The 24,571-nt window shown below is 39.4% G+C and overlaps 1 protein-coding gene across 10 annotated transcripts in view; it reads right to left on the bottom strand.

Annotated features, from left to right (window-relative positions):
• Window positions 1-24,571, bottom strand: part of ATP8A1 (ATPase phospholipid transporting 8A1) — a 238,832-nt gene that overhangs the window by 76,728 nt on the left and 137,533 nt on the right. For all 10 annotated transcript variants that reach the window (XM_086407721.1, XM_086407724.1, XM_086407725.1 and 7 more), the window contains 2 exons: window positions 24,014-24,078; window positions 4,632-4,804 (listed from right to left, as the gene is read on the bottom strand). In XM_086407721.1, the coding sequence (XP_086263847.1) occupies window positions 4,632-4,804; window positions 24,014-24,078 (238 nt within the window). The remainder of the gene's footprint in view (window positions 1-4,631; window positions 4,805-24,013; window positions 24,079-24,571) is intronic.

Genomic DNA, 24,571 nt, shown 5'->3' with positions numbered 1-24,571 from the left:
TAAGATTCTTTGAAAGGCTGCCTTATGTGAACTGACGAGGATCTCAGAAACCACATGCCATTTAACACACAGCAATAACTCCACTGCAACGTTCCCACCCTCTTCTGGAGGGGATATTAAAAGAGGTTGACCAGATGCTTCCCTGAATTAGGCAGTTCCAAGCAGGAGACAGATTCTTCCTAGCATAGAAGTGGCCAACAGAGGTAGGGTTCATCCAAAGTCTGACAGGGCGAGAAGTCACCTGGCTCAGTGGCTTTCACATTGGAAGGAGCTGATCCAGGAAGGGTGCATGTGTGCATGGGCTTCACACCTTTCTATGCCAGAGAAGCTCCAATCTTAACTGCTGCAGACATCTAGGCTCCCTGGAAGACTTCACTGCTATATGGCAACCTCTCCATTTTACAAGTTACAAAACCAGAGAGAGGTTCCATCAGGTATCCAAAGTGCCAGAGAGGTAAAGTTGGAACAAGTATTTCATGAATCCCCAACTATACAAGCTCTAAGACCTTAGGGCATAAAATATTGGTCACTGAGATGAGAAATTATTACCTGGTACAGTTAGTTTGCAGAATACCTCTTGCTTTTAGCTGTGTACACACATCTCCATGAGTCTTGGAGCAGGCTTTTTCCCTCTACCTGTCCAAGGAGTTCCAGGGAGCCTGTGAAATCTCTAACATGGCAAATTCAATTTTACATGTTTGTGCAAGATTGGTACAGACCTTTCCTTTGTTCTTCAAAAGTATCTGTGATCACACTGAATGGAAAAAAAAATCAATGTACTTCAAGAAGGGAACAGAAGGGAAGGACCACAAGAGGAGTAGTTTATAACCAGGAAAACTTACCTTAGCATAAGATGGACATTTGCTATTGAACTACTCAGGTTATATGGGTAAATTTACACAGAGATAAAAGCAAAAACTGCTTGTGGCATCTACGAAAATACAGTACTTGGAAGACTGAAAAAAACAGATTTTATTGTACTTCTTGGGTTTTCCATAATTGAAAAAATTATCTGATGTAGAACATGCAACTTCATTCTGTAAACCAAAACCAGGACTCCAAAGCCCTGAATAATTTGGGGGCCAGGGGATTATTCCTGTCTCTGAGTATTCCCTTTAGAAAATGATGGTAAGAGATGTAATGACAGCTGACAGAGAACAACTGTTTCTTTCAATTCAGCTGTAGACTCTTCAGGGAAAATGCTCATCTTTATAACTGTGTCAATTAGGCAAACACTAAAAACTGCCTCCTGTCCTTCATGCTGATAATGTCAGGGAAGAAAGTGGCTGATGTAATCCTGAAGATGGAACTAATGGCCAGAGCCTCATTATCCATTAAGGGAGGCTTTCCCCCTATTCCACTCTAGCAAAGAGAAGATGGCAGAGGAAGAGCAGATTCTGAATTATCTTCACCTGTGGAATGACAAGAACTAAACTGTAAAGTAGTTTAAGGGGAAAACCCAGAAAGCCATCATGAACGTAAATGAATTTGGGAAACAGTGGCCCACTGTATTTTGAAATAATATTCGGTATTTATGTGGAGGGTTTCTTATAATGGAGTGAAATAGAGAATTTCCTGAGGCAAGGAGATTACAATCATCTGAGAAACCAGGAGCCAGAATGCATGCATTCAATTTCAAAGAAGGATCTATAGAACTGCCCACTTACTACTTCTCCCAGCGAGGAATCATCATGGAAAGGATGCTTCAAGGTCAGTAAGTGAAATAACAAGAAGATGGTCTGTGCCCATAGTTTAAATGCCAAGAGGCACCAGGCCAAGAAGGTGCACAGACATAGATCGGGCAGTGGCACTGATGTATTGATAATTATGGGCTTAGACGAATTCCCAAAGCCAGACGGGAAGCTGAACCACAGTCCTTATGGGAAAAGACAGAATACAATGGTAATGAGAAGAAAAAAGCAGACCAAAGCGATTTTACTTTTAAAAAGTCCCCTAAAACTCTACATAAAACTCTTAGTGTCTGCATAGGGACCTTCACAGTTCTCCTACATGCATAAAACAGGACGGAGGGAGGAAGGGGCCACACACACATCTTTATAAGTTCAGTGTCAGAGCTGAGCTGCACGGTCAATCAGAGTGCGAGTCCCTCCCAGGGGGCCTGGGACCTGGAGGGGCCCTGAGGTCCCTGAGACTTGTGGGCTTTCAGAACAAGGATCTCAGGAGGGAATTTCACAAGCACGGAACATATTTTTTTTTTCTCCCTTGATTCTGCTTTCTAGTTTTTCTCTCCCTCTGCTATTGTTTAATTTTGTGGTTCGACTTTTTGAAGAATGGTGGGAGGTGCCGAGTTAAGCAATACTCTAGGAATGAGGCTCAGCTGCGATGAAACTGGCCTCCCACATCTTTCAAACCGATTGTGAGTCTGTTTAAAACAAGAGGCAGACACAAACACAGAGGAGAGCAGGCAGGATGTCTTATGCATCCTTGTGTGTGCAGCATCCTCGCCCAGCACACAGCAGGCACAGAATGAATGCTGGCTCAAGGGGACTGGTCCTGTTATCTGAACAGCTCTGAGTTCTGTTTCTGAACAGGAGCCAACAGCCACATCACTTAATGTGTTTTTGAGCAATCTTTTGTTGATCCTTGTGATCCGGTTAATGAAAGTGATTAAACAACCAAGTCTGGAACAAAATTATCCTGATGGGAGAGTGTCAGAGTTGAACATTACTGAGACTTGGTCAAGAGATTGGCAAGGAACCAAGAAAGTCCCTGGAAAAGCAGATTTAAGAAATCATGAGTATCCTCATGCTTTTAAAATGAGACAGGCAAGATAAAATAATTTCTATATTTTTTCTTCATGGTTAAGCTGAATCTGCTTCCCTGGTGGCTCAGAGGTTAAAGTGTCTGCCTGCAATGCAGGTGACCTGGGTTCGATCCCTGGGTCGGGAAGATCACCTGGAGAAGAAAATGGCAACCCACTCCAATATTCTTGCCTGGAGAATCCCATGGACGGAGGAGCCTGGTGGGCTACAGTTCACGGGGTTGCAAAGAGTCGGACACGACTGAGCAACTTCACTCACTCAAGCTGAATCTGATTATTACTAATATTAAATATCTAATACAATATTGCCTAAAAGCTTTAGAGTAATAAATAGTATTTATTAATACATGCCATAGACAAGAAAAATTAAATGACTGATATAATTAGATTCCTAGGAATAATAAAGGCTTCCCAGGTGGCTAAATGGTAAAGAATCTGCCTGTCAATGCAGGAGACTAGGGAGACTCGGGTTTGATCCCTTGGCTGGGAAGAACCCCTGGAGGAGGAAATGGCAACTTGCTCCAGTATTCTTGCCTGGAAAATTCCATGGACAGAGGAGCCTGGTGGGCCATGGGGTCGCAGAGTTGGACATGACTGAGCAACTGAGCATAACAACAGGAATAATAAGCAACTCTTAATGCTCTGAGTATAATTTTATAGGCTGAAATGATACTTACCAGGGAAATGTATTAAGTATGAGTTAAACTATATTTCACAAAAAAAAATACCCACTGAAATTTAGGAAATATCCATAAGGCATGGCTTGTAAGTTTGGTGACAATATCATATATAGGATATTTAAATAAAGAAACAAGTAAAGCCTGGACCAAAAAGAAAAGTTTAAAAGCAGAAGATTCTTTTATTAATAAATATATTTTAAAAGAAAAAGAAAGGCCAATAGTACAGTTTTCAAGATAATGTTAAAAGCACAGATTCTGAGAAATTCTTTAGAAGTCTTGCAAACATTTCACCTTCCATTAAAAGAAAGCAATTTGAGAAACTGCTACCCTAGACCTAGTCTGACCAGCTGGTTAAACTCAGCAAGTGGGTCGCAAAGAGGAAAATCTTTGCGTTTCACGGTAACCAGAAGGGAAGAGACTGCACGTGGGCATAGATTTACTTTACACTTTTCAAAGACATGAGAGAGGTTCTTTGCCAAGAAGTTCAGGAAGCACTGGAGCTGAACAGTTCACAGAAGCACAATTCTATGGAGTAGGCCTTGATAACTCAAAACAGACTTTAACTTAGGATATACGCAATATTACAAATTAGAGGGCAGAAGATTGTACGGTCAATAAATAGCCTTCAGAAAAATGCTTGGCTATTTGGAAAATGATTCAGTTAGTGCCTCCCACCATGATTTCCCCACAAATAAGTCTAACTCACAGAATCAAAGATATAAGTGTAGAAAATAGAAACTTTAGAGAGACAACCCCAGACAGAAATGCAGATAAATAGTCTTAAACATAGAATGGCAAGAAACCTGCTGATTCAAATTATGAACAATTATCATCAATGATGGGCTTCCAATCAGGACTCACTTTCAAAATAGCACCTTAGCTAAATCCATTCTCTCACAGCTCCATGTCAAAGTCAATGAACGAGCCTCACCATTTCTGGTCAATGAGGGATTTCTGCCAGACAATCCTGAGAATAGACCTGTCCATTGGCTTGGTCACAATGTTCTCAAAGCTATCCCAGTTTGTGAACCCTGAGACCTGAATGAATGAATTAACAAATAACTGACATCTACAAGTTCGAGATAAAATAACTTCAAGGAACGTTAAAAATCAAGAGCTCAGGATCCAGCTGCTCTTTACTGAAATCTGACAAATCCCAGAGAACTTACCTGCAGCAAATAACAGCTTTGCACGACAAAGCTAAGTCCAGGAAATACTGCCTCACTCCAAAAGTTAAGGCATATTTGAGGGTTTTCCCATCAATTATAAGAGCAAAGTCATTCTCCTTCCGAAGAGCATCACCCAGAGTAGTGCAGTGACGACTGAGAGTTTCCCGTGTTCCCTGTAAAATTAAACAAGAAATGCCCTCAACACTTACTCCCATTTGTTCTTTCAAGACGTCTTAAGGTTGTTCAGCAACTACACTTAGTTATTTTTAGTGCTTTTTATGTTTCAAATTGCTTTTACATATCTCCATTCTCACAAAAGCCCCATCAGAGAATATTGGACAAACATTATCAGAAAAAGTAAGTGACTTTTTCTTTTTCTGATGGAACAGTAAGTCATACCCTGTTCCTCCCAGGGTTGGGATCAGATTATACGTCATCCATTCCCCTGCCATCTTTGCTCATTATTCCAACCACATAATCAAAATCTTGTGAAAATATTTTCAGTACAGTATCTTCTTAAATCACAACAACACTGAACTAGTTAAAAGTGCTTAGCTATGAATCAAGGACCGACGCTGTAGCTGAAGTGCCAATACTTTGGCCACTTGATGCCTACTCATTAGAAAAGACTCTGATGCTGGGAAAGATTGAAGGCAGGAGGAGAAGCGGATGACAGCAGATGAGATGGTTGGATGGCATCACCGACTCAATGGACATGAGTTTGAGCAAGCTCCGGGAGCTGGAGATGGACAGGGAAGCTTGGTGTGCTGCAGTCCATAGGGTCGCAAAGAGTCAGACGTGACTGAGCGACTGAACAACAATAAATGAATCAAGAGGAAAAGTTGGAGAATATAATTTAAATAATTAATGGGTTTTCTTTCAGAGGTATTCAATGCTATTGAAATTAATTCCCAGTAACTCAGAAGAGGAAGGGCAGTATCTATAATGTCTTGCCACTTCATGAATTGGCATCTGTAATTTCAATTATGATTTTATGATGTTGTATTTCAGTTGGGGAGGGTGACATGTGGCCCTAGTAATCTTGGCAGATCCAATAAAAGAACCCATTCCATCAGTGAAGAGTTCACTTTCAGGCAAAATAAGGACCTTTAGTGTCAAGGAAGGCTTTGTTCACCTCAACCGTACAGAGGGATTGTATCTCTCTCCCTCTGTTAAGAATTACTGCTTTCCCAGCTCTTCAAAGGCAAAAAGTTTTAAGATACTTCGTATTTCTTTCCAAATCCTGTACTCTTCCTATAACCTAATAGGGACAGCTTATTTCAATAGAGCTCTAAATATGATTATTATTATTTTTAAACAATTATTTATTTATTTGTTTATTGCCCTGTCGCATGTGGATCTTAATTCCCTGGTTAGGGTTCAAACCCACGTCCCATGCATTGGAAGCGTGGAGTCTTAACCACTGGATCACCAGGGCAGTCCCAAGCCCTGACAATACGAAGAAACAGGACACACGCTCTGCACAAGGAGGTGTAAGAAAAAACTGCCTTCCTATTAGAGTTTTGTTCTGAGTGCTATGGTAACGGAGTCTGTAGTTATTTATATAATAAATTTAACAAATCCATATTTATAGAATAAAATATACCTATAGTAAAAACAATACTTATAGAATAATTTTTGTTATACTCATGGGAGATATAATTATTGTTCCAATTTAAGACTGTGGTACAGTTATCTGAGTTATCTTCACAAAGAGGGAAGCAAAGGCAGAGGTAATTAAAATTTTATGTTGCGGATTTTTGAAGGTGGTTTTGCATTCGTATTTCAAATGTTGTTCACACTCTGGAATTTCAGAATCTGTTTATCAAAATAATAGAACTGTGCTGTACTATGAAGTAAGACTGCCCAATCCTCCCAACACTGGGACTTTGTTTAACACTTCCCCTGTTCCTTGTTATACACAGTGACATGAAGGACCACCATATAGCAGCATTCTTTGCAAAATTCTCTGTTCACACTTTACATCAGAGGGGAAAGAGCTGTTTTAATTTACAGACCTCACCCTCCTATTTCCTGCTGGAAATTTTTGGCCCAAGAGAATTTAAGAAAATGAGGCAAAAAAAAGAAAAAAAGTCAGTAAAATTATGCAAGCAAAATTTACCAATGACTATCCATAGTTGATTACTCTTACTCTGGATTGTCTTAGAAGCAAACTCCCATAGAAATGAACAACCAAGCAAATTAATGCACTGATAAAAAATGAAAATAAGACAATATTTAGCATGTACCACACACCAGTCATGATTCCAAGGGCACACACATAGATACAACACTTCAGTTAACACTTATTACACACCTATGCAGGAAGTATAACTACTGCCCCATTCTGCAGATGATAAGCGTGAGACTTCAAAGTTCCTTGCCCCCAAACACACGGCTACTAAATGGTGAAACCCAACTGAGAGTTAAATTTCTGTGCCAGCTTGTCTTTCTCTACATTATCCAGCAAAAACAAAACCAACAGTACCAGGCCTAGCGAATTATAAATGGAATCCCCAGACCATTCCCTCTGTTGTCTCCCCCGAGCCCTCATCATCTGTCTCTCATCTTGTCTTTACCGCCAACAGAGACTTCTCTTCACAAAACAAGCTTGAAACACAAATCATGCCTCTTTCTGCTCTCAAATTTTTCAATAGCTTGCTACTACTTACATGATAAAGTCCAAAACCTAAGCCCAACTAACTTTCGTTGGCTTTTCTCTTTACAATCTTGACTCCTTTATCCCCTCTCTGGACCACTCTTTTCTCCTGAGCATATCCCACTGTCTCTTAAACCAAGCTTACCTTCTCAAACCCTCCCAGATGCACTCCCTGCTACTAAGTCTGTCTACGCTACCAAGACCTCCAGATCCTTGAGGAGCAGACAATGTCTTATCTCGTTCCCAGCCACAAACACAGCTCCCGCAACTACAGATGCTCAGGAAAAGTCATGTTTATGGAATGAGAGCACTGATAAATTCTGATTTCACCCTACTTGCAGCAGTCCATTTCCCCTCTATTATCACTTCTGGTTTGAGAGAAAGAGAGAGAGACTGACAGAAAGAGGTGTCAGACTTCTCTTTCATGCTCTTTAATTTTCTAAAGAATAATCCCTATTACTTCAACCATCTTTCAAACCAAGGCACTGCCCACTAAAATGCAGGTGTGTATTTGTGAATCTATTTGTCTGCCTGCCTATCTTCCTACTTATCCATCCATCCATACGCCACTCTGTGTGTGTTTTTTTAAGCTTTTGCCCATGTCCCTCCTGATCTGAAAAGGCAAATGAAGCCTGAGATGCACCTAAAGAGGGCTTCCAATTTCCTTACAGACTAGCTGCAAAGTGAGACTGGAAGGCAAGTGAACTCCCGAGTTGTGCAAGCTCCCTCATGAACCAGCCTGAGGGCCACAGTCCTGGGCGCCCAAACTTCCCTCCTTCCAGGGTGTTCTCTAACACCATAAGATGTGCTGAGAACTTATTTGTGGCGTCAGGACCCCTGGGTTTGCTGGGTGATTATCGCAGATCTTCAGCGAAATCAAAAGGTGTCAGGAGATGTGCTAGAGGTCACAATTCAGAAGGTGAGTCAACATCTTCACACAGTGAATTCTTTAGTCAGCCCACCTCGGGTGCAAGGTAACAACCACAGAAAAGCTGCAAACATTTTCTTATTTTAGTTTACAGTTTCCTTTTGTAAGCAGATCTGTCGTCGGCTATGTGCTGCCAGTTACACGTTGCATTTGACCCTTATTTATACTGCCGGGAGTATTTTAAAATTCCTTTATTTATGAAAGTTTATTGCTTCTCCCTTAAGCCTAGGAGCCATACTTTATGGCCATATTGCATTGGAGCTTATCTCCTGTAGCTAGAAATAAATTTATTACTACATTAGCTGTTGCTTTGTTTTCTTTTTGGCTACTGAAGGGGGAAATGTTTAAACATTTAAACTTAGTGACATGTGAAAGTGAAAATATATAAATGAAAAGCTAACTCAGAAAAAGGATAAAAGACCACAGAGTACAACAAAATAAGAGCTCTGTCTCCCTTATGCTACAAAGTCTTATTTGTGGGTGGAAGGAAAAGGAGCATCTGTTGCTATAATCAGGGAGAGTCAGAAGCACAGGCAGTTTGGGGAGACAGGCAGGGGTCCAGGCGTTTCACCAGATGGGGATCCAGGTACGGGAGGGAGCTGCAGAGAAGGTGGGATCTGCCTGCACCTCCTGCAGACTGCATCCCACGTGGACATGCATTTGAGCACTCAGCTATCTGCTCCCTGCTCACGGCCTGCCCCCAGCCAACTGCTCATCAAGAGCCCTTAGGCGCTCCCTCCATGCCTTCCTACTTTGCCAAGTCACAATCCAGTCCCCCACCCACACTTCTCTACTCTTAGTTCCGACCCCACAGAAAGAAAGAAAATCACCTCCCCCAGAGGACAGGCTCTAGCCAGCTCTCCTCTTTTCTATGGGTGCTCATTGCTATGGATCGCTCCTTTCCCCCAGGTCTAGCCAATTCGACTCTTTCCTGAGGCTACCCCAGACTCCAAATTTACCCCCTGATACTACAGCTAAAAACATTTAGTTAAGAAAGAATTCTCTTAACTTTCCTCTCTCAACTTGAAACACTTCTCTTTCCCTAATCCTTGCTGACTCCTGAGCCAGGTAGTCGGGTGGTGGGGGAGACTGACTTTGCTCGTCTCTGTTCCTCCCTTTTCTCCCTTGTATCTTTATTCTCCCGACTGTCATGCTCTAAGACTACATACTGAGAACAATGAACAAATAAACAAACTGAGACAAGTCCCTCTGACTCTGTTCTTTGAGTCCTCCAGGTGAGATGAATACCTCCACCTTTCAGACTCTCTAAATACTTGTTTATACTTACATAATGCAGCATGATGTATAATTGCTTATCTGTCTATATCTCTAGGTCTCTTTGGGACTGAGGCCCTTGATAAAGAGATGAAATACAATTAATATGAGCTTGGTGGAAAAGGAATAACCAAATTATTAATGACTGGAGACTCTCATGTGGGAAGTTACAATCCTTTGTTGTGTGATTATTCTGAGGATTGTTTTTTGCTGCCCGTAAAACTCCCGTGTAATCTTGGCTACTCTTAATTAGGGCAGTAAATAAAATGTTAGTGTGTTTATTTTATGACAGAGGAAATGGAGAACAAAGTGATGGTTATGATCGAGCATCTCCTTCTATCTTACATAACATAAATTATCTAATGAATATAATGGAATCAGCACCTAGACTAGCTACTTAGTGATCAAGCCGGGTTATATAACAGTGGATTGATGAGAAGAAAACAACTTGTATTTGGTTTATAAGAAACATACTGGAAAAAGGAAAAAAAAAAGAAAAGAATGATGCTTGGCAGATAATTAGATTAAGCAGAATTTTTCACAAAAGATAACTCTGACCAAAGGGCCCTAATAAATTTCTATGTGAATCTTCAGGGCATTGCCTGGCCCAACAGATGACATGTTCATATAATACCTAACACGGTGGGGGAAATTTCCCACCCTCTCTTTCTTGAGTTCTTTTGGCTGGTTTAATAATTAAATTGGCACAAGAGAGATTAACGTGGGAAAAAACCCCTTAAATTTAATTAGTGTATATGGAGGTCTCTAGAAATGGAACCTAATAAGTGGCCAAAGCATGCAGCTTTTATGCTTTTTAGAAAAAGAAACAATAAATTTATATAGACTTGACAAGATAGAGAAGTTTAAACTTTGGTAGTAAATTAGTGAGGAAGTAACAAGTTTTGTTTAAACAGCCTTCTTGGCCCTAAATTTCCTATCTCTGATGATAAGGATGTCTCTACCTCCTGGAGCAGAGAGGCTACCTTCCAAATGGAAGATTTATTTCTTGCTTTCTAAAGACACAGGAGGGTCAGAATGTTTTTCTTGGATTGGTTGGTTTTTCTAGAGTAACTTTAATTCAAAACATTTGATATGCCAGTCTGGAATATTTTGAGAGGATCTACCCTGAGCCACAACATACCCTCCAATGAAATAAAATAATTTTTTAAGAAATCAGAGACTGGCAGCTTTATGATAATTTTTTTTAACATTACTTTTACATGACCTTTGCCAAGGAAATCCTTGATAAAAATCACTGCGGGCACCCTAGACAATGAATACGATTTTACAGTGAAATAAACGGAAAGCCCTGACTTGTCTGGAAAGTATCCTAGCATGCAAGATGTCGTTTTCATTCTGGCAAATACTCTGCTTGGAACAGCCTAAGGAACCCAGAGGCCAGATGTGCAAAGAACATGTTAGGCCACCTAAGAAATATGTTTCTGATGGCCCCAAATGTAACGTTGCAGAAAGCACCTGCATAAAAATGGCCCTTTTCAGTTTCTGGCTTTTCTTTCTGATTCCTTTAAGGGGTTTATAGAACAGTTAGTCTTACTTAGGAACATATCCAGGAAACACCCTAGTAGAGAATGTAGCAACATCCCTAAGCAGAGGAAAATGAAAGCCTCTTGTCTTTGACTAGAAGACTACTCTATTCCAGTCTAACCAGCAGAAATGAGGTGAAGATTACACACAGTCTAAGATGTAACACCTAAATGTCATGGCTCCCACACCCTGCTCCAAGGCTGCAGTTACTTACAGCGACAGAAGGAAATGTGTGATCACTCATCTTATCCCAGAGGGTGTCATCAGCGAGGCTAAGCCAAACAGCAAGCAAAAGTTAAAAAAGGATACATATATACTTATTGAGTTCAAACTATATGTTGGTGTGTGGGTCTGAATACAAATAAGAACTCAGCACCTGTATTTTTCCTGGGAATCTGTTAAATGTGTGCAGGTCAAATGGTAAACTTATGCTTACCATCATTTTATCATAAATTCACCACCAGTTAAATGACCTAAGCATAGAATTTTGGCTAATGTTGAATTACTTTTGGAAGACACACAACTTTGACCCTTGTTGGAATGGCTTGATAAGTGTATGAAGCCTGTGCCTTTCACTTTAGTATTAGCACCTCTGGTTTCGGTTTTCACTTACTTTCCACCAAAAGGGCAAAAGTCAACATACTATTACAGGAAAGTATCTTTTTGAGCAAGATGGTGACTCTGATGAAATAAGACCATTTACCAGAGGTTGAGTCACTGTAAAATAACTTTTCAGAGCTTGTCAGCTGATGTGCACAAGTCATCAGTCAGTGTAGACAAGGCAGCCATCAACATATGACAAATGAAGTGAAGGGAAGGGAAGTCGCTCAGTCGTGTCCGACTCTCTGCGACCCCATGGACTGCAGCCTACAAGGCTCCTCTGTCCATGGGATTCTCCAGGCAAGAGTTCTGGATTGGATTGCCATTTCCTTCCCCAGGGCATCTTCCCACGCCAGGGACAAATGTATAACCATAAAAAATGGGGCTTCTTTAGTTAGAAAGTCAAGAATGGCCATCAGGGTTCAGATGGTGCTTCTGGGCATTGATAACGTTGATGCAAACAATGGAGCCACATTACAAAGAACTTAAGTTTCAGAAGACAAAACATACACTGTGGCTAAGAACTCAAGGTATGCCTCAACTTTTGGTAGCTGCAGAGTATAAGGTGAAAACAAGGTAATCAAACATTTTTCATCTTCCTTGGAATGGAAATATTTATTTTGAAAAAAAGTTCCTTAATGCTGTGAAAGAAAAAAAAAAAACTAAATGAAAAATAAGGAATAGTTTCAACCACTAACAAGTAAAAAATACCAAGAACTTCAAAATACTTTTAGATAAGGTGGCCACATAGGCTCAGGGTTCTAGAAAGGATTATATCCCACATCACATGTCACAGGTAAGTTCATTTCATGGTGTATCAATAAACTTTTTGCCAGGAGTACATGTATATTCCAATCTACCTCCTTATTTATTTTTTCATTTGACTATCTCTAGAAGGCAATCAGGGGCTTCCCAGGTGGCACCAGTGGTAAAGAGCCCAACTGCCAATGTAGGAGACATAAGAGACATAGGTTTGATCCCTGGGTTGGGAAGAGACCCTGGAGGAGGGCATGGAAACCCACTGCAGTATTCTTGCCTGGAGAATCCCATGGACGGAGGGATCTGGAGGGCTACACTCCATAGGGTAGCAAAGAGACATGACTGAAAAGACCTAGCATGCAGGCACTTAGAAGGCAATGATATGGTATTGAATGGCTTGGGTTGAATCGTTGCTCTCCCACTTTAGGCAGGTTACTTCTCTGAGTCTTTTTTTTTTTAAATAAGATTGGGTTAATATCTTTCATAGGGTTATTGTTGTGACAAGATGTGCTAACTCAGGTGCCCTGTCCAGTGCTTGGCTCAGAGGTGACATCTGAGAAAGACTAGTTCTTTTCCTTCCTCTGACATCAGATCTAACTGTATTATCCACATATGATGAAGAATGAACGCTCTGCAACTTGTCAATCACCACACAACATCAGTGTAAACCAAGTGGTATATTACTGAGAGGATTTTCAGTTTCCTTTTGAAATCTCCTAACAGCAATTTTATTTCAATCTACTTTTTGATTACTAACACTCAACTCTACTAGCTACTACTTCTTTTATGTAAAAACTAACTGGGAACCTGTCTTCCCTCAATCATAGAAAAGATAGCATTATCCCTTCCCACATGATATGTGGCTCTTGGTAGAGAGTAGGAGGACAAATATTTATCAAGTTAACCTAGACTTTTTCTTTATCTCTAAATTTCTGTCTCTAACCTGAGATAACTCTTGAGCAGAACATAAATTGAAAGTTACAAATTGACTGGCATGTCTCTCTTACTATCTATGTTTTTTGCAGATGACCACATCAATATATGTTAGACTTTAAGCTCCCATAAAGAATGTAAAGTTTTATATATATATATATATGTATATATATATATGCAGAGTAAATAGCATTATATGTAAATGAGACCCTCAGAAATAGTAGGTTGAAAACAATGATAAAGAAAACAGTGAGGACTCACTTTGCTGGCATATTTTTCAGCAATCACACCATCACCTTACTTCTTAGGTACTGATTATTTTTTAAACCAGATTTATAAATATTCATTGGCAGGGGGAAACCTTAGTTGACCTACTTAGTTTTAAAACCTACTATCAATTGACATAAGATGTCAAATAAGAGGATATATATAAGAATCTTAAACTAACATATTTCATTAGCTGTTTTGGTGGTTTGTGGCCCTATCTCATCACCATTTATGACATGAGGTGTTTATAAATTTATGGCCAAATAATGTTTCATTCTTTCTCTATTTTTACACTCTCAGTATTCACAACCTAAAATTACAAATTAACAGAGTATTCCAAGGACATTCTTAATAATACACTATGACCATAACAAGTATGGACCATGTTAGCATGTTCTTAAAGAGTAAGTTATGACTCCCATAAGAACAATGTGGATAAATCACTGGGTATTATTTTTTGACAATGTGTTATTGATTCAGAGAACCACAGGACATTCCATATACCCCCATGCAACACATATATCAACTACTCCTTTACTGCAGGCTGTACGTTGAACTGATCTGTACGCTGTAAAGATCATATACCTGGGAGTAAAGAGAAACTATATTTATATACAACTGGTCCATTTAGTATTTATCCCAGTCAGGATCACTAACTAGCTCTCTTGGACAGTTTCTGACCAAAATATCTGGTGTTTCTAAACTCCTAGGCTATATTAGAACATAACCTTCAAAAAACATATTCATATAGAATCAAACCAACATAAAGTAATTTCGCAAAATGGGTAAAGGCAGACAGAAGGTGAAATCATGGACTATGTGGGAAAAGGGGAGGGTGGGATGATTTGAGAGAATAGCACTGAAACATGTACATTACCATATTAAAATAGATGACCAGTGCAAGTTTGATGCATGAAGCAGGGCACTCAAAGCTGGTGCTCTGGGACAACCCAGAAGGGTGGGATGGGGAGGGAGATGGGAGGGGGGTTTAGGATGGGGGGACACATGTACACATGTGGCTGATTCATGTTGATGTACGGCAAAAACCACCACAATACTGTAAAGTAATTAGCCTCCAATTAAAACAAATAAATTAGTTTAAAAAACATATGGTCAAAGAGGTCTTCTAAAACAGCTTAGTGGAAAAGAGTCAAGTGAATGAATTTAATCAAAACATATTGCTAAACATAATGGAAAGGGAAACAAAAAAATCTTGCTCATGCTTTGCTGATATGCAGATATGAGCTCTTCAGGGCAGGTGTTGATACAAAACACTATAATTGAGGAAATGGTCCAATCTCCCAATAGGGTCATGCCATGTGAAAAAGGTCAAAGGTTACAGGATGGAAGGAGGTAGGAAGAGGAAATTGTAGAGCTAGGTAAATTGCTCTTGGCCCCTGGGCAGAGGTTTGGGATTTGGGGTTATGATAGGTTCTGTCAGGCAAATAACTCCTTGTGAGGCATCTAGTCTCGTTTGGGGTACCCTAGAGAGAAAGGCTGAGAAGTGTCTAATCTGGGTCCAAGTCTGTCTTGCAGTGTAGGATGGAGGCACCAAGCAAAGAAAGACAAACCCCGGGAAAGGAAGGAAGAGTGAGGCAGGGGGTATAATTATATAATTTAAATAGTTTTGTGGATAAAGGCTTTTACCAAAGCCCTCATAGTAATTATTTGAAACCACCACTGAAAGCCTCCTAAACACTTATTTTGAGTTTGGTATTAAATATTCTCCAGCGGCGGCAGTGACTCAAGCGCAGGAGGAAGCGTCCTGGAGGAACTGGGTGGGCAGACATCCAGTCTCTCGTATGGCCTTCAATTCAGCCAGAAGAGACTGCTTAGAATATACAACCATTTTTTTGAAAGTAAGCAAATTACCAAATCAACGGTTTGGAGAAAGTAACAACTGGTGTCTGTGAGAAATTCTTACCAAGAACCACAAAGAAAGCTAAGGTTGGGTCCATTTTCCTAATGATTTGAATTAATTCATGTAGGAATACAGAGGAATCATTATCTACTGTGTTTTCTCACTGCAAATTCCAAAGGCACACCATTTCCATTATTTTCAACATCCATTTAAAAAAAAATCCAGAGACGCTGATGTATGGAACAGTCTTACGGACTCTGTGGGAGAGGGAGAGGGTGGGAAGATTTGGGAGAATGGCATTGAAACATGTAAAATATCATGTATGAAACGAGATGCCAGTCCAGGTTCAATGCACGATACTGGATGCTTGGAGCTAGTGCACTGGGACGACCCAGAGGGATGGTATGGGGAGGGAGAAGGGAGGAGGGTTCAGGATGGGGAGCACATGTATACCTGTGATGGATTCATTTTGATATTTGGCAAAACTAATACAATTATGTAAAGTTTAAAAATAAAATAAAATTTAAAAAAAATCCATGTACAACTGTCATAGTAAAATGGAATATAGGGTCTTCTGTAAATTTCATAAATACCAGATACCCAACATCACCAATTCCCAGAAGAGCACTTCTTTCCCAGCTGCTCTGGAGCCTTGGTGGTGAGTAGGAAGGGGAGGCAAAGACAAGTTGGAAAATCTGGGGGGGAGCTCCCAGAAGGATTTTTTCTGGGACTAAGGCCCTGTTATTTCTGGAGAAGGAAGGGTTGTTTAAAAACAAAAGGAAAAACAATTTTGGGATTAAAGTCATCTAGGTCAAAATTTAGGATCCCACATTTGCTAATCCTGTGAACCCATAGTCTCCATCTGTAATTGAGACAAACATCATCATTCATGTAGGAACGGAGGCAAAAAGCAACTATGTGCCAATAAAAGAGTCAAAATGAAAAAAGGAACAGAGGCAAGTGCATACAGACACACCTGGGACACAGCTTCCTGCAAACTGTCAGTTTAATAACTCATCAAAAGACATGGGTGGCAGAGGCGCAAAGAAGTCCCAAGGCACAGCAATCTGTTCCCCTCAAAACTGCCCACAAGCTGTGAGGAAATGGCAAGAGGGTAGACTGGTTAGAAAGGATTTATCGGTAATTCTAGGTCTCAGAGAGCTCTTGAAAGAGCTCAGATGTTTAGCCAAAAAAAAAAAAAAAAGAATAGAGAGAGAGAGAGGGATAAAGACCATTCAAGCTTGTGGCAGGAAGAATTTCTCAAAACAGAAATACTATGGATTTGTGAACAACTTCACTTTGGGTTCTGCACACAAGCCAAGATTACTGAATTTTGTTTAAGAAAAGGGGACACATTTAGTTTTTCTGAGACCAAACAATGGACTCGATGGAACTTTTTCAACCACAAACTCTGCTTTGTGGCAGACACTATCTTAAATCAGAGGAAAAGGGAACAGATTATTTGTTCATATGTTATTTTCATTTTTGTAATGTTTACTTTTTTTTTTTTTAACTAACCCATTTCTCTCAAATGTAACAAAGTTCGCTTTCTTCACTGAGCGCTACTTGAAGCAAGCTGTGTGCCAGACAGTATATGAACAATCATCCTGCAATGGGATATTACAAAAACATATCTTTGCTTCTGATAGGGACACATTAACACCTTAAACGTTAAACTGAGCTCTTAAACATTTTCAGGCCAAAAAGCTGAAACAACTTTGCTAATGGTAACAGAGAATTCACAATCCTAAAGATCCAAAGCTGGCAGTGGAAGAAAATTCACTGTGGTTTAAAACCTGCCTGAACTATTTTTCAAAGCAATACAAAATGTATTGTATTAGACTCATGGGACATATCAAGACAAAACCTGAAGTAGCCTCAATTCTCCTTTTTCCCCTTCTTTTTCTGGAGCCAATTCAATAACTTGCTTATTCTGGATTTCTTTCAGAAGCCATTCAACAGTGATTGGTTTCCCAAACAGTAAGGTTTGTCTGCATAATACATGTAAGATGAGCTTAAAAGGGTACAGATGACAACTTCGCCATTTATGTCATGAATGCTTGTAAGTTATATTTGAAGCTTACATGGTGTTATAAAACCAAATTTAGCTAGAAAAAAATGTGCAATCCTATAAAGGGCTTTCTTTTACCATGGTGTTGAAAAATACATATTCTTGTGCTTGTTAATATCAAAAGTGGTTAACAATTCATTTTCTGCAAAATATACAGGTGAGAGAAAACACTGGTATCCATAATCAAATGTAAGCTGGCTTAAGTTCATATTTGCAAATTAAGCAGAGAAATTTAAGTAGTGAGGAGGACGGCTATTTAAAATCACCTCTTATAGCACTTGGCAAAACGAAACTCCCTCTACCCCCGGGAATAAAGATGTTAAAAGAAATAATAATGATGATCACAACAGTGGTTCCTAGTTCTTAACGTGCTTACTAAATGCTAGGTATTGTATTTAAAATGTATTGTTTGGTTTAACCCCCACAACACCCTAGAGATGGGTATTATTATTACTCTTGTTTTACAAGTGTCACTGGAAACTTAGGTTCCAGAAAATTCTATTTGCTTAGACTCCAGAATCCAATGACTTACATACATCCTCCAGAGTTTGCTTAACACTAGAGGTCAAGTTTACTTTCAAGATTGGGCATAATGGTGAAGTGAAAGTCACTCAGTCGTGTCCAACTCTTTGTGACCCCATGGACTATACAGTCCGTGGAATTCTCCAGGCCAGAATACTGGAGTGGGTAGCCTTTCCCTCCTCCAGGGGATCTTCCCAACCCAGGGACTGAACCTGGGTCTCCAGGTTTCTTTAACAGCTGAGCCACAAGGGAAGCCCGGGCATAATGGTATCTGCCTACTAATGTTTTCAGGTGTAAATGTGATTGTCCCTGTAAAATCTTTAGTCCAAATATAAGCTAGTGTTTCTTATGACTCTATCAGCCATGCATAGAACCCTGCAGGGGCAGCAGAGCTTCCTCTTCACATAGTCAGAAGCCTGCATTTTTCTTTGGGATCCATACTCTGCACTTCCCATATATTGGGTACTGACTCCTCATCAGGCTAAATGTGAATACCAACAGAAGCAGAAACTGAAAACCAACTGTGCCCAGATGATCAGAAGGAGAGGCAGGCAGGGTTTCTCAGGAGTTAAATTAGGGAAAACTTGAAGCCTTTTGACTCCAAGTAGAGGAAATTTATTTCTCCAAATTCCTCACATACATATTTAACCATCATTCCTGTTGATTCCATAAATATAATTTTCCTCTCTGCCCCTTTCTTTTTCCCAGGGAATCCAGACAGTAGAAAAGAGGAGAAGAAGCAATAGGAACAAATTTAAGGTCCAGAGCTGCCTCCCAGGACAGATCCCACAGTTGTCCTAGGAGGTGCTAGAAGGAGGAGAGGTCAAGGTTACAAGGATATCATGTGAGACCCAAGAAAGATCATTTGGGCACCTAAAGAGTTAATGGCTTGAGAAATTATGGTTCCTTCCACTTACCCAGACTTGACAGATGAGGGTAGTGAAATCCTGAGCTATTTCAATGAAACAGTCTTCACTTTCTCTCTACCTTTTACAGAAAGTTAGATAATATCCATTAACAAATATTCTGGGTCACCTGAAGTATTTTCAGAGATTCACAGAATTAGAATGCTATGGGGCATTTGAATACTATAATCATCACACACCTTAATATAACATAAACCCATTATACTACATTTTAAAATATATTAATTAGATAATGGCAGCTAAAGATAGGTCGATTCTCTAGTTCTTAGCTCACATTTTTAGATGTTTCCAGTTTTAACAGATATATTTTGAACACGTTACTTCATGGCAAACCAAAAGTATAAAAGAGATGCTGGGGGATAAATTGGGAAATTGGAATTGACATATATACATTACTATATGTAAAACAGATAACAAATAAGGGCCTACCATAGAGCACAGGGAATGCTGCTCACTACTCTCTAATGGCCTTTATGGGAAAGAATCCAAAAAAGAGTGGATATATGTATATGAATAACTGATTCACTTTGCTGTACAGCAAAAACTAATACAACACTGTAAAAAAAACTGTACTCCAATAGAAATTAAAAAAAAAGAGATGCTGGAAGAATCTGGATCTAGGTCATTAAGCCAAAGGGGTTTCTGAGAATTTAACGGGATCATTTCTGGGCATTTCTGTAGACTTAGAGAAGAAGTACAAAATATTCTTCAAGCCAGTAATTTAAAATTCTTGCTTTAGCAGACCCTTAAAAAAAGTCTCATATCAATATCACAGAACCCTTAATAAAACAGTTCAAAGTTACATGATAAAAAGTTACATGTTACCTAAATCATCTGCTTATTTTAAATATCTAACAGATTTTGATCAACTTTACATGATTATTAAAGATGCTTACCCATAAAATTCTTACTTCCTAAATTAAAAGCAATATGATCAAGCTTCCTACGAACCTCTCTTGCTGACACTGTGAGCATCTGGCAATAGTTGGGTAGGTGACTGAGTGAGAACCCCCAGCTCTGCACTCAGGCATCATGCTAGCGGGGAGTGCTGCTCTTCTGGGAGAGGAGCTGGGAATGTACAGAGGCAGAAAAGTCAGATTTCCATATTAGGTCTGTAGAGCAGGATTTCAACATGGGCTATTTTTCTACAAAATTTTGTAACATTCATTTTATATGTGCTGTGCCCTGTGCTAACCATACCAATCCTATGCCAAGGGTAACATTATCATTACCTCAGAGGCAGTGCAAGTGGCTTAGAGAAGTTCTCTAATTTCCGCTTGTCCAGAGTCCACCACTCAGGTGGGGCAGAACTGGGCCCTGAACCACTGTGCTGCTGTTCAGAGTGATTTGAGTACATTCATTAAAATTGTGATTTGACAAAACTTTGCGCACCTACAATTTATTTCCTATTATATTATTTCCTAAGGTGGTGTGTTTCTAAGTTTATTACTTGAAAATTAATTACGCTTTGTGCTGATGGAATGATAACCCTTTTATTATTATCAGTACAAATGTGAACACAGAGGATACTTTGCTTTTCCATGGCAATGAAAAATAATGATTTCCCTAGACTCATTCTAATGATTTGCCTGAAATCTCAGCCGTGGGTTGTATCACACAAGACCTGGAGGAGCTATGATGCAAAGTGGGGTTTCCTTTCCTGCTACGAAGCAAATGAGTTCACCGCAGCAGGTCTGACCCCAGACAGCCAGATCTGTTAAAGTCACCGATTAACTGCCTGGCAGAAAAAGCCTCCTCCAGACACCAGTGCGAGAACCAGAGGCAGTCCAATGCTGGATGAATCAGTGTCAATCTGCTCAGCCATAGCGTCTGCCTGTGATCTTTCACACCAAACCAACACAAATTGTTAAGGCTGTTTCCAATCACTTTGCTCTTTAAATATCAGATATGATCGACTATTACCACATTTAAAACTGATACACAAATTTTTAAAAAAGGGATCCCTTAATTAAACATTATTCAGTAACTCATTTCTCAAATATTTATGGCTCAGTGGTGAAGAATCCGCCTGCCAATGTAGGAGATTTGAGTTCTATCCCTGGGTCAGGAATATCCCCTGGAGAAGGGAATGGCAACCCAAGCCAGTATTCTTGCCTGGAGAATTCCATGGACAGAGGAGCCTGGTGGGCTACAGTCCATGGAGTCACAAAGAGTCGGACATGACTGAGCAACTGAGCACGCCCACAACAATGAGCTAGGCAGCTTGCTGGAGACTGACAGAGATTGCAGACCAAAATAGACAGACGGGGTCCTTGCTTTCATCAAAACTGAGCATTCCCCTGGGATGATTTATATTGGCTCTTGTAGCAACACAAAGTGCAAAAACCTTTGAAGTGTCTATGACTTTTGAGTTACCATCTTGGTAACTTCAAAATGAAAATAAATGCCTCTGTCTTAACAATACAGGATTCAGTGCACAGAATATTTTCTGTATTTCAGTTTTCTCTCTTTATTTTTTTTCTTGAGATTACTGCTTATATCATTTGACACTAAAAACACTTCAAGAACATTTGGATGTGTTTATCCAAGAGCTGGAGAAAAATGATGAAACAGGTGAAAACAAAAAGAGCAATGCCAGCACACTCTATGTAAGGTGAAAGCCTAAATCCAGACAAAAAGGAAAGGATGTCACATCAAGCATGTGATCAACCATGCTTTCACTTCAGTCTCACAGGTCCCACTTCTGGTTTCCTTCAAGTGTCAGAAAGTCTGTGCATCACGTTTAACCTATGATGCTGACAAAGGCCTAAAGGTTTATAGGGATTATGGAAACGTTCACACTGAAGTTTTTGCAAGGCTGTGAACAACTGCAACCCAGTTCTGGAACCACCTTGGATGGCTCCTTTTCCAGGGACCCCCATGGGGATAAGTATCCCTGAACTTTACATCACATCGCTGGCACTGTGCCCCCATTTCCTCCTCTCTGACTCTTATCCTGGTCCCTTGTCTGCACCCTTCCAACTTGCCAACTGCTTCTATACATCACACCTCTTTTAAGAGGCTGATGAAGTCATGCCCCTTGCCTATGAAGGCAAACTCTCAAACCTGGCCTAGCTTTCCACAATTGACCTGAGATTACCTCTCCAGGTTTAACCCCCTCTGTCACTTTTTAATGGACGCCTTATAAATACTGTGCCCACTGTTAAAATGAATTGGGTAGCTTCATACGGACCATTATAAAACAACTGCTAAGATATATTAAGTGAGAAAAACAAAGTGCAGTATCAAGGAGTGTGGACAGGATGCTGTAATGTGTTTAACAACAAAGGATGTGTCAACTGACATGCACATAAATCCCTTAGATACGGCAGAACATCTCTGGATGAACACACCAACTGGAACTAGCGGCCATCCCTGGGGAGGTAAACTAGTAGCTTGGATATAAAGGTGGGAGATTTATAAACAACAAGGTCCTACTGTACAGCACAGGGAACTATATTCAATATCCCGTGATAAACCATAATGGAAAAGAATATGAAACAGTATATATATATACATTACATACCTACATATATGTATGTGTGTGTGTCTATACATATATATACATATATATATAAAACTGAGTCATTTTCCTGTACAGTGGAAATTAGCACAACATTGTAATCAACTATACTTCAATAAAATAAAAAAAGAAAGGTGAGAGATTCACTTTTTATCATCTATATTTTCTCTTTTCCTAACTTTTCAGTTTTACATTCTGTGCCTGTATTTATTCAAAGAAAACATACTTAAAAAATTATAATCTTGTGTTCAAGTTTAATGTTCCTCTTTCAGGCCCCAACAGAGGAACTTAACTTGCACTAACTTTCTGCTTCCGCTCCTCTTACTCAGTGACTCAAGTTTTACTCACCTTTATGTAACTAAATGCCACTTACTTTGTAAATAGTTCCTTAAACTTCATGATATTTTCACAGCAAGTTATCTACCTTACTTACCTATTTGTTTTGCATTATTACTTGTATGCAATTTACTTCTCTTAATATTTGTAAGCTTTTGGAGGGCTGGCTTTTTTTTTGTTGTTTTTGTTTGTGTTTTTAGGATTAAAGCCTGGTTCACAAAAAGCACTTCTCCAATAATTAAAGGCATAAGCAGTTCCCATGATTGCAAAATCATATATTATTCCTCAGGCTACAAGGTGCTCAAAGATCTCACAAGAAAGGGAAGCGCATTTTAAGCACAATAATAAAGAAGAGATCATCATTCCAGTCTAAAAATCAGAAACAAAGTACTTCTTACATGTAATTTCCTGTCTATACCCAACTTCTAAACATCTACTTCTTCACCATCCCTTCCACAGAGGTGGCCTCTCAGCTTCTCCAACATCCCTAGTTATCAGGTTTCCTCTGTTCTGCTCTTTGCGTCACAAGGGCTATTTCAAGCAGCTGTATATCACCTTTCCTGTTCTGTCTTCCACCTTAAATTGCAAATAGTCATCTTTCCTTTGAAATATTTACAGGTCATGACCTACATTTTGGGGGTTAACTTCTATCTTTTATACTCCTAAAAAATGTTTCCCTCTTTTCCAAATATAACTTCATGTGATCTTAGTCATGAAAAAAGATATCCTAGGAATTTCTATGTCAATTCTGAACTTCAGACATTAAAAAAAGAGTTGACTGTTGGCTATTTGGTGTTGTTCAATAGCTTTCACATTTTTTTAAAAAAGAAGCAAAATATTAATACTGAAATATTACATATATAATATGTAGTAATACTGAAATATACAAAATACTCAGGCAGATACAAAGAAGCTGTAGTCACTCAGCAATCTCTTGACATAACGCTTTTGTAAAGCAGCTTTTTGGTCTCACAACGTTTAGCAATTTCTTTTAGCTGTTAAAGACACAAAACTAGTGTCTATTTACATCAGTGGTTCAAAACAGTGTACATTTGTTCCAGCAGAATGACAGTAATAAGGCACCTTTTAACCCAGGAAAACAAAATGTCTCAAGTTAGCTGAATATAAAATACAAGGTAAGTTACTAAAAGTTTTTCAAAAAGACAATCTTACTTACATCAAGAGAGCCTTCATTTATAACAATCATTCCCATGTTCTTCCTCAGAAGTTTGCAGGAGTGCCCTATGTCCAAACAGAGTAAATTGGTTGACATAATTAATTTCTCTAGAGAAAGAAGATGAAGATGTTAAAATGCTAAAACTACAAAACTTATGAATTTTATATATATTCTTTGGTAAAATTAAAATGCTATCTATTTGAACAAGAAAGATGGCAGTCAGCTGTCTTCTGGATCTGCAGAAGTTTGAAAAAGAAATACTCTGCTTGCTATAAAAGAGGGATAAGATACAAGGACATCACCTGACAGGTTAAGGCTGCCTTGATAAACAAACATGGAAAGAGAATACAGTAAGGATTCTCAATGTTCTGAAAACTGTTAAGTGCCTATGGCATACCCTTCATGATGACCAACATGTAGAGCAGAAGATGGGCCAACGGTTGTTTGGGAGAAGGATGCAGGAGGTTGTCTGGGTTTCTCTTGGACCATTGATCCCACCACTATCTATCTCCCTGCCCTTGGACTGTTATCACATTTTCTTTTCTCCTGCTCTCTCTT

The sequence above is a fragment of the Bos grunniens genome, chromosome 6, assembly GCF_055505025.1.
Source record: "Bos grunniens cultivar Pamir isolate PY7600 chromosome 6, Bosgru_T2T1.0, whole genome shotgun sequence".
Taxonomy (NCBI): domain Eukaryota; kingdom Metazoa; phylum Chordata; class Mammalia; order Artiodactyla; family Bovidae; genus Bos; species Bos grunniens.
The sequence above is the reverse complement of the archived record's forward strand: the minus strand, read 5'-3'. Positions and strand labels throughout refer to the sequence as shown.